General features: G+C 30.7%; 1 protein-coding gene across 2 annotated transcripts in view; it reads right to left on the reverse strand.

Moving 5' to 3' along the window:
- Nucleotides 1-98: 98 nt before the first annotated feature.
- The window catches only part of Mcm3 (minichromosome maintenance 3), a 46583-nt gene continuing 29332 nt past the window's right edge, over nt 99-17349 (reverse strand). Inside the window, exons 13-18 of one of the 2 annotated variants that reach the window (XM_067286416.1) lie at nt 14872-14992; nt 9313-9463; nt 9010-9233; nt 6433-6503; nt 4545-4620; nt 99-462 (exon numbers count right to left, since the gene is read on the reverse strand). In XM_067286416.1, the coding sequence (XP_067142517.1) occupies nt 261-462; nt 4545-4620; nt 6433-6503; nt 9010-9233; nt 9313-9463; nt 14872-14992 (845 nt within the window). In that variant the 3' untranslated portion in view covers nt 99-260. Of the gene's footprint in view, nt 463-4544; nt 4621-6432; nt 6507-9009; nt 9234-9312; nt 9464-14871; nt 14993-17349 lie in introns of both variants that reach the window. The other variant, XM_067286415.1, reaches the window with a different exon arrangement.

The raw sequence follows: 17349 nt of genomic DNA on the forward strand, positions 1-17349 counted from the left end.
TCAGAAATATAAGCAATAGAAATAATTCAGTTATGTTAACAGTATTTTAATAATATGTACTTAAAATATAGAAAAAATACAGCAATAAAAACATATAATTCTTTGAATTTGACAGATTTTGTGTTTATTTTTTATTCTAAGAGAAAATTAACAATGTAAAATAATAATTATAAATTTCTTTTAATTATTTTTTAAAAAATTACAAAAAGTAGTAAGAAAATATAAAACGCTTATATGAAATTAATACTTTATACATGGTATTAAATGAGGAAGACTGTATTTTCAGCAACCATAACTTGATTACTGTCCATCATCTTATTGAGTGCAGCCATTATTTCTTCAGGAGTAAACAATTCTTCTGGCGATTCTTTTGTGATAAAATCAATAACTGCTGATACTGCAACTGATTGTGCGTGCTCTTTAGTGAAGAGTTTAAATAACAATGAACGGAATGTTTTTAATCTAAAAAATAAATAAATTCAGATGAATTATTTTGTAAATAGCACTACTATATGAATCCTATATAATATTTAAACATGCTAATTACTGATCTACTTACAAAAATTTAAAACAAAATTTAATAAATGTAAAAATACAGAGCATTCACAATTATAAAACCTTTGTCGTTGCACACCATCGGTACATCGAAAATTACAAAAATTACGGAGACGACCTATCTTTATAGGATACTGCCTCCGCAACAAACATGCAAAAATGGTAAAATGTCCTCTGGAGTCTGTACTTTTACATTTATTAAATATTAAATAATGTCGGCCACGATTTTATTTTGCCTCACTTTTTTTAAATCATAAATTTTAATATTTGTTTCCTTTAATAACATCATTTTGACTTTTTAAAATAAATGTATGTTAACTCAATTCTTATGTATATACAATTAAATGGTTCTACAAATATACTGAATATAGTGAAATTAGCAATCATTGGGAATTAAATTAATTCACGAACTAGTCATTAAGAATTAGGCTGAAATTATAACTTTACATTTATATTTGTTCAGGCAGAATAAAATTAAAAAGGTTTATTAAAGATTTGACAACAGTGTAATTGCATACAAATATGGAAAATGTTAAAAATTGATAATAAAGAATTTACATCAGTGGTTCTAAACCTTTTTGAGGCTACAGAACATCATTTATATACTTTTTATTATGCAAAGCATTAGCATTGATATACACTCATTGCACCAAGTAGTTGTCAAAATCTAACAAAATTGTACATGTGAGTGTAATGGTGACATAAGTTAAGTGATTACAAAATAAAAGCAGAAGAATCATTTATTGCAGGAAAAATTACAAAAGAAAGGAGGGCGAGTACCATGTTATGTGAAAACATGATGTAATATGGGTGGGCATGGAGGCATACAGGTGCAGTATGGTGTTCTGTGGCATCTCAGTCCACTGTTACTACAAGTGGGCCTCTAGTTTGGTCAAACTCCTAGGCTGTCCAACTTGGCATCTAAGGTGATTCCAGACATGTTCAATCAGTGACAAATCAGGACCAGGCAGTCCTATGACATCCTTGCTATGTGTGGTCAAACATTGTCCTGTTGGAAAATGGCTAGAGAGTTCTGCCATGAGAAGAAACAAGTGGCTGCAGGATGTCACTAACATGCCACTGGACTGTCATGGTCCCTTGGATCACTACTAAATGTGTCTGGCTGTTGAATGTGATAGCACTCCAGATCATCACACCAGCTGTGAGGGCAGTGTGCTACTCCAAAGTGTAGGCAGGACTGAGGCTTTCAACACAAGACCTTCAGTCACAAATACAACTATAATCAGTGGCCACACTGAATTTTGATTTGTCACTGTAGATGACCCGGTTCCATTCCACTGCAGTCCAATCCCATTGAAACTGACACCATTCCAAACAGAGGCAATGGTGAGTGTTGTCAATGGGAGCCCACATAATGGCTGCTGCAATACCAAATGTTTCTCACCCAGGTGCCTCAAAATGGTATGGACAGACATGGGCTTGTAATGATGTCCAGATGGTGGACAATAATGGTTGTGTGCATGCTTTTTGGAGGACAAAGTGGTCCTCTTGGCTAATGTGTCCCAAGCCTGGGTGCCATGTATGTGAGCTCTTTCTCACCCACTGGTCCCAACACCTCAGAGTTGTCAGAACAGCCTAAGTGGTGAGCTATTTGGAGAGATGACTATCAGCTTCTTTCAACTTGATGACCCTTTTCCTCTCAAACTTGAGTTATTCATATGGTCTTATATTGCAATATAAAGGAATCTCTAATGAAACAGTGACACACTGCAACAAGTGAACTACAGACAGGATGCCTTTGCATGCGTTTTTATAGGTCAAGGAGGATATATTTTAACACCCTCTGCTGGCATTACACAATGAACCAGCAAGCTATAACTCTAATCATTTCTATATCTGCTTAAGACTTATCTGCATGCCAAGTTTTGCAGTGCACTAATTTTTGTTGCAATGAGTAATCAAAAATTGGTAATTCCATATTTACGATTCTCAAGAAACAATGAAGCAATAAGCTAATAAACTTTATGGCATTGAATAAAACAAAAACATGGAATTGTCTACAAATAAAGAAATAAGTTATATAAGTTTGCAATAAAAACTTTACAATTTTTCATAGAACATTAGAGGCAAGTTTGCCAAACACCAGTTAAGAACCATTGATTTAGACAAACCACTAAAGTAGCCCAAAAAAGAAAAATGAAGTAAAAATTTTAAAAATTAATCAAAATATTTATAAAGCATTGCCTATATAGTTTCTGCCTTCTTATTTTCTTCACAGAAACATTTTCAGAAATTACAGTAAATGTGAAAAGAGAAAAACTCTCCAAATAAAAGAACTGCATTAGGAAAATTAAGATTCACTTTTCCCTACTAACTAATGGTAATCAGGAGTGGAGAGAAGGGATTATTTAAACATTGCTAACTCTGAATTCTGTTGAGCCAGCAATATTGAACTTTCTTCAAAACAGTCCCACAATAATCAAAACTGACATATTAAGAGTTACCTGTATTATATGATAACACATCACATAGAACTTAAATATATCACACTAACCTTATGAGGCTTTGCAAAATTTTAACTTATCACAAACGTTTTCGGTCCCCTTAGGACCTTCTTCAGGTGGAATTCTAGTAGAGAAAACCTTTTTGTTCTAATTTCCGTTTCGGATGTGTTCCAATTTTTCGAATTTTCTTCTAAAATTTAAACATAACGATGTGCGCATGCGTCGGCGACTATAATGCCGGGTCATACATAGCCTGCCACGCCCTCGAAAGCTGTTTTTCATCCTTAAAATTGATTGAGAGGCCTGATAGATTCAATAGGGATCTGGTATATATCGGTTCCACGAGAAGATTGCTCAAACAACGTCTCCGTGAGCATAAAACCAATATTGAGAAGAACAACAATACTGCCTTGGCTATATATGCCAGTGAAAATGGCATTACACCCGAATTACAACAGGCAACCATGATCCGGAAAACTCAGCAGATACATCAACTTAGGAATTTGGAGGCATTAGAGATCTTTAAAGCAGAATGCCAAAGCCTCTCAATCAATTTTAAGGATGAAAAACAACTTTCAAGGGCGTGGCAGGCTATATATGACCTGGCATTATAGTCGCCGACGCACGCGCACATTGTTATATGTTTAAATTTTAAAAGAAAATTTGAAAAATTGGAACACATCTGAAACAGACATTAGAACAAAAAGGTTTTCTCTACTATAATTCCACCTGAAGAAGGTCCTAAGGGGACCGAAAACGTTTGTGATAAGTTAAAATTTTGCAAAGCCTTATAAAGTTAGTGTGATATACTTATCAACACTTTGTTTTTTAAGATAGATTTTATATAGAACTTAAAAAAGAAGAAGGAAAAAACCAAATGGTTTAACTAAAGTTGTTACTAAATTTTATTGTGAACTGTGAAGTTAATGTACTATAATACTAAATGCTTATTGTACTTATAAGGGGATGCCTGAAATTTTGAAATTTCTAATCTGCCTTCTCAAGAGTCAAATTCTGTCTTGGTTTCTATGAAAGATAGTGGCAAGAAACACTAGTAATTTTGAGGCATGCTATGAATTTGTAATTTAAACTGTTCCACTATCTTTCATTGAAGCTGAGGTAGGATTTATCCCTATGAAAATGGGATTGGGATATGATGACTATACCAATAATGCCAATTACATATAGCTATTCTCAAGAAGTTCTATTTAGCTAATACATGGCAGAAGTAAGAAATAGCTTAGTGCAATATTTTTGTATATATTTTGTATAGAACATTTCTTTGATACTAACATGCACTTTTCTGAAACATAATTGATTCTATGACACATATGTCTTATAAACAAAACAACAATCAGAAACATCTGGTTTTAATTGTTAACATAAGTTTAATTAAATCCAGATCTATTTGTAGATGATTGTCATCATTAATTTTACCAATTTAATGAATTATAGAGTTCTGCTTTATTAAAATAAAGTATCTGAAAAATTACTTTTAGATATACTTTTCATACAAATATTTACCTTGCTATAGGAACTTCAACAGAAGGTGTTTTGGGAACTTCTGATTTATCTTTCCTCATCGGTGGAATATCATTGGCTATAAAATAAATAATTATAAAAGCTTGATTAATTATGCAGCAATTAATAAAAATTCATTAATTTAAAATAGATACAGTAGAAGTTTGTTACTCTTACATGTCCAGCAATCCTTCTGAAAAATAGCCAATAATCCAGCATGGTAGTGTTCCATAAACTGGACTTTGTTTGGACACATGATACACTAAAGATAACCATGTTCATTTATGTTTTTGCAGGATTTTTAATTTGTCATGCACTGTATTATCTTCAATCACTTTGAAGATGATACAGTGCATGACAAATTATGCATGTGCAAACAAACAAAAAGCATATAATAGTGTGCACTGGTAAAAAATGTACGACAATGTTTGGATCACACACACAAATACTTATTGAATTTTTCAGCAAAAATAGCTGGTAAACTGTTGACCAAAACTGGACAACAATTTCAACATGTTTGAAAATTTTTTGATATATAATTCACGTGTGTGATAACCCTTTCACTAAAATGATGTGTTAAAAAATATTTTTGTATTATGTTTGCAAATTCTCGGCATTTGCAAACATAATACTAGAATTGGATTCCTTTGTGTTGATGACTTTTAGCAGAAGGATCATCAGATCTGTGATTTTCAGTGTTTTTTCATTATATTTTGTGTTTATTAGTTAGTAGTAGTGCTCTAGAGTCGATTGATACTTGGTTCTTCAACTTTGGTTAGAAAGTGTTTGTTCTACGAGTGTTTATATTTTGTTAAGCTTAATATGCTTCAGTCTCTGTAGTTTGGATTAGGCCTAGCAGAGACTTGTGTTTTTATTATTTACTTTAAATTCAGGTTATTTTGCTCTCTGTTTCTAGAATATTCACTGTTTCTCCTAGTTGTTTCAATTAGGTTATTCTGCTTCTTACCGAGTATGCTAGCTTAGTTTCTGTATTATTTTATTATTAGTTTGAAGCCTTTTAGTTTTAAGCATTAAACTTTATTCTGCTTATTGATGTATGTTATAATTCAGGTTTTCTTTTAGATCCATGGCTTTGCACAGCCTGAAAACTGTATTCCAACATTAATCATACAGGCAGTAGTAACCAGGAATTAAGAGTTAGAGTGAATTTTATGAAATACAGACTCGGGTGTTGTTTATTTTTCCGCCGACTCCCTATCTCTGGTAGTAACTTTACGTACACTGCTCAGAGGGATTCTTCTTTTCTCTTCTTTCTATCTCTTCACCTTCCTCCATCCCTTCCCCTGTCTGACTAAACACTTTGTGTGCAGCTGTTGTTTTTCATTAATTCTCAGCATTTTATTTTTATCTCAAAATAATGGAAAGAAAGTCAGTCTATATACCACAGTTATCCTCAAGATGTCAAATAACTGAAATAAAGTAATTCTAGTAGAAGAGGGAAGTCCAAGAATATAATGATCAAAAGAGATAGTTAAAATATACAGAATTATGTTTGAATCCTTGGGCTCATATGCCCAAGTATTCAAATTCATGTTAAGCCAGATTTAAGTTCATTTATTCATATAATAGAATCAACATCAAATGATTTATATTCAAGCATAGATTAATATCTTCTGGGGTAATATTTTGAAGTATTTTATAAACAAAGATCAGTAGAATGCCACACAATATAGTTCTAGTCTAGGATTGATTAGGCACAAATCTATACAAGCAGTGATATTACAAAAATTAAAGCTTTTTCAACATGTTTGCAGAGCATGGTTATACGTTTGTTGTACTATACACATATATGATATATATAATAATTTATTATATTTATGCTCTCATTTAATTAAATTCGATTAATGAAAAACAAAAAAGTTATACTTACAATCTTCAGCTTGAAAATCATATGGATCAGTACTATCAGTTTTCTGTTCTCCTGCATCAGATGTTCTGGTTCTTCTGAAAATATATATGTATATTAAATTATAAAGTTAAACAATATACTCAAGAATTTAACTTGCATGTCAAATATGATTCAATAATAATAAAATTTCTCAAAGTACAACTTCCAGTAATATGATATGAAGATTTAACTTTGTTTTAGATTAGATTTTAATAATTTATGAAAAGATTAAAAAATTACTCTTTTTGCAATCATAAACATGCAATAGTAATGTGATTGCGAGTTCTCTGATTTCCCATCACTGGCATCAAAAGAAGATATGAAAATAAATATTGTTCCTTTAAATAATCTAACGGTTATTTCTCAGTATTCACTTGATAAAGGTTGAATAGACTTTAGAACCCAAACCCAACTATTGGTTGGTGCAAAAGTTTCTGGAATTTTCTAGACCTGTATAGAATATTCAAAATTGTTCTCCAACAGATGGAATCTAGAAGTTTCTTGTGGGATATGTAAACGAAGGGTGTTGAGGTGCACAATCATAAGTGAAAAGGTATTCTATATGGAAATACCAACTTTTTAAATAAGTTACATTTGCCAACATTTTCTCTTGACCAAATTCACATAAGTGTATAAAAGCAGCTCAATTTTATCACTGTATAATGCAATCATTTGGAAAGAATATCATCTCCAAGTCTACAATTGGTTCAGTAAATTTAAAGTCAATGATAAGCCACATTTGGGAATGCCTTCCATCTTTCAGGATAAGCTGAGGTAGCTGGTAGAAGCCAACCCATGCCTGATCATGTACGAAATAAGCGAGACACTTTGTTGCGACCAATCCCAGACATTGTCTACCCAACTACCATCTCTTTCACTCCATACAACACTGATAATGATGAAATGAAAATCACACTTGCAGTTCTTCAAGTCATAACAGCATGAGTTTTTTTCAGCAGGAATCTTTGACCTGACTGATTCAAGGAAGGAGGAGGTGCTTGAATGTAATTGGCAATTATTTCGTGAATAAACTATTATTTGTTTTTGAAATAAATATTCTATTATGAAACTCTAGAAAATTCCTGAAACTTTTGTATCAACCAAACATTTTGATAAGTTGATACTGTAAAACATTAGATAATCCTGATTCCCAAGACTTTTTAAATTCAATAATAATACGTTAAACTAACAAACATACATTTATAAAAGTTATATCCGAAATTTTGTACATTTAGAAAAAATATCTCATTATATCTGGCACGTATAACTGGAATTATGATTAATGTCATTTGTTATATCATGTTTGTCATCTCTTTGCCACCATTGTTTGAGATATCATAAATAAACATTCACTTCACTTGAACGTTTATTTAACATTTTGCATAACATAAAAAACAGCTAGATTGTTTTATTAGATTAACTTTAATGGTAATTCAGCTAATAATGAAACAGTTAAGTATATATTTTGAAGAAAGAATAAAACAAAATAGAAGATAGTGGTAATATTTGAAGCGAGCAAAATTTAAATCTGAAAGTTTTGAATATTTACATAACAGAAAACACATTTTAATTTGATGATTCAAATGGAACATTGGTTTAAAAAAGTGTCACTAGAACTTTTGTTCTAATAAGAAGCTGTTGGGAGAAACATTTTAAAATCGGTGTTCATAGAAGAATTTAGAATGTTTCGAATGAAACCAACTCTGAAGACGGACAAATAAAAGGTTTGAAAGCACTTAGTTAAAAGTAATTTAACTGCTCTGTTAAATTAGAACTGAACTTTGTTCATCCTATGCTGAGATATTGTATGAAATATATACCAACACACAGTATCAGTTTTTTGACTTTTTGGATTCAGGGGACCTCAAAATGTTGAAATTCAAAAATCTAGAGAGTCAAATGTGACATAATTACAATGTTACATTATAACAGCTGAGAAAAATATGAGATAATTACAATACTTTCCCATGTTGTTATAACAGGTGGAAAGTAAAATGTAATATGTCTGTTAATGGTAATTCATGTAATCATTTTTTTATTTTATTAGACTGCATTAACAGTTATCAGCTGATTCAATATCACTTCTCTTTTGAAGTGTGCCTAACGTACGAGAAAATATATGAAATATGCTCAATATGCCTCATGGTCATATGTCTGGTTGAACACTTGATGGACATGAAGAAGGTACTCTCTAAGTTCTCAGGAATGAAAGAATTTAACAAGAGAAAAGGGAAAAACATACACAGAATAATATCAGATTATTAATCACTGTAACTCTTAAAAAGATGATTTCAATTTTCTAGAAAATGTATCACAATGTCCTTTTCCAGATAATTTATATATGGTTTGTTGATATATTTATACCCTACAAATTTTGTTCTGTATAAAATCGGTTTTAATAATTTATAAAGATCTTTGTTAAATAAAACATTACATTTTATGTGGAGAAAATTAAAAGATGTTTATACTACTCAATATTTTTTGGAATTATAAATTAAAAATATATCTCAAATCAAAGTAAAAAATTGTATAGTTTTGAGAAATTTAATAATTGATTACTTTTTTCTGGTATGTTCTTCACTTTCTTCCATTTCTTCTTCGCTGCTATCACGCCGCTGACGTTTCTTTGGTTTCTCTATAACCTTTTTAAAATAGGCATATTGTACTAGTTCTATAGCAGCCTGTGCATCTTCTAATTCCACACTTTTTGAGAGCCGGGCTTTAGCATGAGCAGTGGACAATCGAATTAACGTTTCAAGCGTTCTTGCAGTAATGGGTTGAGTCTAAATGAAATCGATATAAAATATGCATTCATTTATTAGAAATGCATCAAATATATGGATAAATTTCTTTTTAACTTACCCTAGCAAGATCTGTATGTTCAGTTTCCATTGTACGCAAATGTGCATATTCTTCAGCAATGCAATCGCATGCTTCCTGCGTCAATTTTGGTTTAAGACAGCGAGCTATGTAAGTATATTTTCTCATGAACTGAACACTTAGTATTTTATCCCTATAATGAAAATACATATTAAAAAGCTATATAAAACTCATATAAAGTCTTGTTACTTAAAAATATTAAAATTATTCAATGATAATGTTTTGTTGTATTTACATATTGAAAAATTAACTATAATAAGATTAATCGGGATATTAAATAATTAATTTATACACTAATATATATTGGGAAACTATTAAGATACAGGTCTGTCATCAATTTTCTGGCACCTTTGTTTCCGAAGCTTTGCCAACAGTTTTGCTAGATCAAAATTGTATGATAACAACTCGACAGTACATCCCATATTTCTAAAACACTATGAACTGATAGAAAATTAAATAAAAGTTGGTGTTTCCACTAACACTTGGATCTTCTTTTAGCAGCCGTAGCTAGGATGAAGTTTAAATTAAAATAAGCTAAACATTGCACAAAATAGAGGAGTCACTAATACAGTGGACCTTCGTTATAGCACTGCTCACTATACCGCGCACTCGGTTATAGCACAGGCGATGTTAGCGACACGATAAGCCCAAACACGTTTATACAGGTCCATGTGGCGTTAGTGAGTAGCACATTTTATTGTTACTGTGTATTGAGTAATTGTGTATGTATTGAGTTTCTGCATGTATTTTGAATAGTATTTAATTATTGTATGCATGATGAGTAAAAGAAAAGCTTAGTGTGAAAGAAAAGCTTGACATTATTGCTAAAGTAAAGAGGTGAACCGCGTTACACCGCGTCGCTCGGTATAATGCGGTTCACCTTATAACGCAGGTGTTGTTTCCCGCCCAACATGTGCGCTATATCGGCGTCCACTGTATATATATACACCGTATTTTACGGACTATAAGACGCTACAGACTATAAGACACACTTTAATTTTTAAGCATTTTTTTTTTTTTAAATACATATAAAATACATATAAGATGCTACGGACTATAAGACGCACCTGAATTTTGAAGGCAATTTTTCGAAGAAAAAAATGCGTCTTATAGTCCGTAAAATACGGTATATATAATACTTGATGGTTGGTTGGTGTTTTATGGCACAAGGGCCATATAGGCCAAGCTGCACCAATATATTACTTGATATATACATAATACTTGATATTAATTTAGATTTAGCAATCAATTTAATATGATTGAATGACATAATTATTAAAGAACAAAACAAACTTTAAAGACTTCTTTAAAGATATGTTTTTCAAGTGATTTTCTAGACAAGATATGTTTACTTTCATGTCCAATTGTAATATTTTATGAAATATTTTGAAATTTTTACACATTTTATACAGGTGACAGATTACCTATTTATCTGATTATTCAAGAAGTTATTCTGTCCATTTTAGATAAAAAAATTTACATTAAGAATTTACTCTATGTGAAATTTATATTTAGTAACAACATACAATTGAATACAACCTAATTTTGTAAACTGCACTCTCGTATATGAAAAAAATAAAGGATATTTAAAGTTCTTTATATATTAATATTGTTTTCAAAAATTAAAAACAATTTTAACATGTTGACTGCCAACTACGAGACGACTCTTAGTTTGCGTTATTGTCTAGGACGCCAACTACGAGTTGTCTCGTAGTTTGTTTACTTGCCATATTTGTGCATCTACGATTAAATTCATAGTATATCAGTGTAAATATGAATAGATACCCTCAGGGGCAAGAACAAAAAATTAAGATTGGCTTACATGAACAGAACATTTATTAATAAATGAACAGAAAATACAATCATAAAAAGTTTATTCAAAAGCAAAAGAATATTTTTATTGTTTGTGATAATTTTTAAAATAATCTTTTACTCAAAGGGCTAGCTTCTCCGGACAGATTGGACAGCAATATTGTGTTTCTCGGCATTTTTTACCTTTGTTACAAATTCGACGTGGCTTTGTCGGATGCTGTTTTTTTCGAGAGGTGGGATAATTCTGTAAATAATGAAGCTCTTGCAATCTAATTTTATCTAAAACTGGTTGAACCTCTTCTCCAATCAATGCCTCGACACAAGCTTCTCTAAACTTTATAAGTTTTATTTTAGAAGAAGTTGCTTTTTGAAACAGTTTGTGCACATTGTGTGTATATATATATATATATAATTTGATTATAAAAATAATTATAAAACAACACACTCAAGAAAGACATAATTGTGATGCGCTCGACTCTATATCTGATTTATTACTAACGAATTTGGATGCATATCTCTGGCTCGACTGTAGCGAAGCGACAGGGTCGAATCTTGTCTGTGCACAAATTAACTCGTAGTTTGGCTTTAGCAAAGAGCTTTCTGTTACATAAGCCAACTATGAGATAATTCATAAGATCTTGTTTTTTTTAAAAAAAAAACACATTCTATATGCATTTTGATTATTATTATGTACTCTAGTTAGAGTTTTTAATAATATAATATAATTAAATTAAGTTGGTGTTTTACACTGGAATCTGAAAAGTAACGTGGCAGTCAACGTGTTAACACTGTAACAAAATGATAAACATTTAATTGAGTTATGAACAGAATAACAATATATATAAATTTTATTGTGAATTACTACTTTTTCCAAATCCTTTTCTTCTGCAACTGCAAATGATTTCATAAAAATTTTAAAACTAGAATTAAAATTTATTCAATTAAACAGTATCAATTATAAAAGCGTTTTAAAAGTAAGAAGCAACCACTTTTTAGTTCTGTAAATATTTTTAAAATTCCATAGAAGACCAAGCCTGAAATTATACCAATAATAAATTAACACAACAGAATTAACTGTTTGGATAGAATGTGGCTAGTTACTTGAAATTATACATTAACAGCCTATGTAATATCTATATAACTGATGATATTGCATAACAAGTATTATTTGTTGATAAATATTTTGTTAGAATATTCTCAAACTGAAGAAAAAACTATTATTTATTGTTAAACAATACATTAAATATATCTACAGTACAGTCCTGCTAGTCTGAACACCGTTAATTAATCTGAACATGTTTCAGTCAGCAAAGAAGAAATTTTTTAGCTTGTAAAATATATGTTTTTTTTTGTATTTTTCAGTTGAATTTAAATGGTATTAATAGTACAAAAACATTTAGAAATTGTATTTTATTGTAGTATTCTATTAATACTGTACAAAATTAATAAATCAGTGTTTGACATGGCCTATGAAAACGGTAGATCTATACAGTACATACACACAAAACCAGGAACAAAAGTCATTTTTCAGAAATAACAAAGTCTGTTAGTTTCTTTTGACGTAACAATGAAAGTTAGCTACAAAATGCTACGTTTTGCCACCGTCTCATAAACATGCAGTCTGTCAGTGAAGTGCTGGGATGTCGTTCCAAGTAGCGTAAACTGAGGTCAAGGGTCACCGCTGCGTCTGCCTGAGACAAAAGTTGGTCTGCAGTACCACCGGGCTCGTCATCATTCTCTGTTTTACTGCTTGCTTCTGCATTATTTCAATTATGTGGCTAATCTGAACGGGGCTCGGTCCCAATTAGTTTGGACTAGCGGGACTCTACTGTATTTGTTTTCAAATACAGCACTACTTAAGCCAATTTCTTAGACATATATATATATATTTTGAATTTTATTAACTTATGCCACGAAAGTTTTTGTTTTATAAATATCTGCTTTAAATTTGAATATTAAAATATAAAAAAAAAGCATAACTGTTACTTTCCTGTCTAATTAATTTTTTTATTTTAAAATTTTATGCATTACAGCACTTTACTCACTAATAATTTAATAATTCTTTTGTTAAAAATTACATAAACTATTGTTTTATCTCAATTTTTCATTAAGGGTTTTAAGTACAGTACATTAGTTTATTTTTAAAGAGCAACTGAGTTCAAATTTATTATTATTTTTATCAGAAGTAGGCTATTAATTCAGGGTATGCCACTCAAAAGTACCCAATTTTTTAATTCATCGTCCTTGCTTGACGTCACTGCAACTGCTGGAGTGCACATAGAGATGTGGTCATGTAAAATCTTTGCTGAACTTTAACAATTAATTTTTTATAACCAAATTAAATTGGGAACTTTTGAATGGAACACTGTATTAAAAAAGAAGTTCAAATTGGAATGAAGATTAAATTAAATCTAAATTAATTAGTGTATGAATTGTTCAGATTATCAAGGTTATATATAAATAATGGAAAATAAAAAGGATTATAGATAAACTAGCGGGTGGGCCCGGCATTGCTCGGGCAAAATTAACAATAGTGAAGATTAAGATTATTACAGTATAGTTGACCTTATCCATTTACGCAGAATGCAAGAATTGGGATTCCCTGTTTCCAGACTAATTAGAGAATTTTTAGATGAGTCTAAAAATATGTTTGATTTCCCGCAAAAATGAAAAAACTGCATCTGTGTCTTGCACATCGCTTTCTCTTAACAATTCCATTGTTACGTAACACTTCCATTGTTGATGGAAGTGTTAAGCCTTATTCCTGTCCCTCTCCCCCATGGGGAATTTCGAAAAATCCCTTCTTAGTGTGCGTTTTCGTGACGTACCCTAACTCTGTACCAAATTTCAACTTTCAACTCCTAACTATTTGGGCTCTGCGCTGATTATTATTATTTTTATTATCATCAACTCATCTCGATTATATATATATAGATGCATATATCTAAAAATTTTGTTTCTATGTTCTACACATATATTTATGTTAAAATATATAGTATTTATTCATTTTACAAATTTATCATCTTTTTAAAAATTAATCTTTTTACTGCTGGAAAATTTAGCAGAAAAAAAACACACACGTCTGGTTCAGATTACCGTATATCTTGACAGATAAGACGACCTTCAGATAAGACGAGGTATAAATTTTGGTCGAAGTTTTATAGTTTTAGCATATATCTGTCCTATAAGACAACCCTCAAACTATCAATGGCCTATGAATTTAGTTTAGATCAGCCATCATCGTCTGAATAATAATACTGTATAGCGTGTACAGAATTATGTCCTATTTGTAATTTTTCGAATAAACAAATTTTATTTTCTTGCATCTGGCAGCATTGCCTTGTGATTGTTGCAAACATTGGCACTGATTCGGCATTCAGGTACCTTGACTATTCACAAAAACGTCATTTGGGCTATTCTATTTTGTGCACATACCCTACTCTCTACTAGTAAATAATTACGGTTTGTCTGTTTTTTATAATGGTTTTAATTTATATAAATTTCAATCTAATTTTTTTTGTATCTGTCCTATAAGATGCCCGTGGATTTTGGGGAACATTTTTATAATTCGACTATCATCTTATCTGCCAAGATATACAGTAAGTAAAGTTTTGATTAACAAGAATATATTGCATATACAGTTAAAATATTTTGAAAAATCCACGCTCTATTAATTAAATGACAAAACAACTAATTTACTATTATTTTTTTTTTTATAAAGAAATTTACGATTTTGATCTTGATCCATGAAGAAGTGCATCATATTTTTCATATAAAGAAACAGTAGCTTTGTCTTCTTCGTCAGGATTGCGAGTCGTTAAGAAGTCCGCAGTCGAATTTATGGGCAAAGCTAAAATAATTTTAAATATATCACTAACTGAAATTAATTCAAATCTGTAAAAAAAGTTAAGTAATTCAATTCCTTGTATTAGTTAATATGACCTTATTAATATCATAATTATTTTTTAAAATTATTACATTTAAAAATATAAATATGATAAATGCTATATTGTGATTGTCCCATAAATTAAAATTCATAAAATCACGCATAAAAATTTTTAGATAAGATACGGTCACACCTCAATTTTTGAACAACTCACTTTTCAAACAAATTCGTTCACAAACAGAATTTCAAGCTCATAATTGCATCAATTTCCATATGATAACTTGGTTACTGAACAAGCTACTCTGCAAGAGCCAGCCACAGATTAGAGAGACGGAGACGGTCAACTTCCTATACTTCCTATGTCAAAGAAAGTCGACAGTCCGACCAATCAATAACAGGACTACCGATTCCGAAATTAGCGATACCAAAATAGTCTTGTATCTTTAGCCATTATGACACGAATCGATTTCAATGTGCATTGCAGGAAAGAATTACTTCCGTTTTTCAGTACATGCTACAGTTGAATTTAAATCAAATTAATTAATAAAAACCATGTTAATCAACATTCATATAATAAAAATAGCATCCAAGAATTCGTGTTTAAAGGTACGTAAGTCAAATTAAATAACAAGTTTATTATATATAAAATTACATTGCATTTGTAGGCATTTTAATACATGAAATATAGCTGAAAAGGAAAAAAAAAAAAAAGGTTTATTTTGGGAGCCAGGAATGGATTAAGCCATTTTATATTGTTTCAGTTTAGAACAACTTTTAGGTACAAATTATGTCCAAAAGTCAAGATTTGACTGTGTTTAAATACTTCATATGCTTTTAAATATATTATAATACTGTGATTGCATATATTACAGGCATTTTATATTAAAAAGTGTTAACGTTTTTATATTTAAGATATCTGCGTAACAGGATGCAGTATTTAGTTTGTATTTTTAAAATTGTATGTATTTTAAAACATTGGTTATTATAACAATAATTAATATTTTCTAATTAGTGTTTTATAATGTACTATCATCATTACATCTATTATAATTTTTATTTTTCTAGAAACTGTATTAACAATTATTATATAATTTTTTTTTCTCATTATATTGAATGTTCCAATCAATTATAAAGGGAATGCATTTGTTATGATCTAGAATGGTGACAGGCAACCTTTTTCTATGTAAGGGCCGCATTTCAAAACTTTTGAACTGACGCGGGCCGCACACAAGAGAAAAAAAGGGGGGAACTGTCGGTAAATCGCAATTCTTTATTCATATATAATTATAAATTAACATATGTATACTTAATATAACTTCTGGCATCGATTTAAACGTAATATATCGGAAATATTTAGTTAAATATTAGTCACTGCTAGTTTTAAATTAGATTTGATGTGCCTGTTAACCGGTTTCTTGTTTTAGTTTTTACTAAATTTATTGTGGAGAAACTATTCATATACTTAAGTTGTAGAAAATAACATTTGAATTTTTGCTGCATACTTCCTTAAGCTGGAAAATTGACATATTTATTCATATTTTATGCGACACGAGCCGCATGCGGCCCGAGGACCGCGGGTTGCCCGTCCCTGATCTAGAACCACGTGACCAAACTATGACTCATGAACCGCATGCAGCTCTTTTAACACATTAACTGCCACCTGTAATATGATATTTTGCATTTTATCAGGCTAACTGTAATATGATATTTTCTGTTTTTTCAGGCCACAATGATGAAATTTGATATTTAATATTATGATATAAATAGAAGGTTCATTATATAACAGTCGGTAGAGTGAAGATAAAAAAATATATCAACGATGACTGACCGTCGTATGGCCTGAAACCGGAGACTATGGGTACGTTCATAAAGTCAAACGAGTTAAACGCGTTGGTAATGAATCATTCAAAAAGTAGTAGTCTCGCTCAGTGCCCATGCTCTGCAGTAATGACGTTTTGAACAAAACTCTAATGAAGCTCACGAAGAAAAGAGTTAGTTTGCTTTGTTAAGAAAATGGCGCCCGACGATATCGATGTTTCTAAATCTACTCGAGTGTTTAAATTGTGAATTAAAAGGTGAAATGATTGAAATAACTGTCCACCCGAAGTAATCTAAGAAAAATATTTCGGATAAGGCTGCACTAGCAACATATCTTCGATTTTAGAAACAGCCATTTAGTTATAAATGAATCGTTCAAAAAGTCTAACGAAATAAGAATAATGATGATGTCATTCTCGTTTAACTTGTTTGACTTTACGAACATACCCTATAAGACCACGAAATATTTAATATTAATTACTTAATATGTAACAAAAGAGAAT

This window comes from Centruroides vittatus, unplaced genomic scaffold (genome assembly GCF_030686945.1).
Source record: "Centruroides vittatus isolate TY-2023 unplaced genomic scaffold, ASM3068694v2 scaffold_3315, whole genome shotgun sequence".
Classification (NCBI taxonomy): Eukaryota; Metazoa; Arthropoda; class Arachnida; order Scorpiones; family Buthidae; genus Centruroides; species Centruroides vittatus.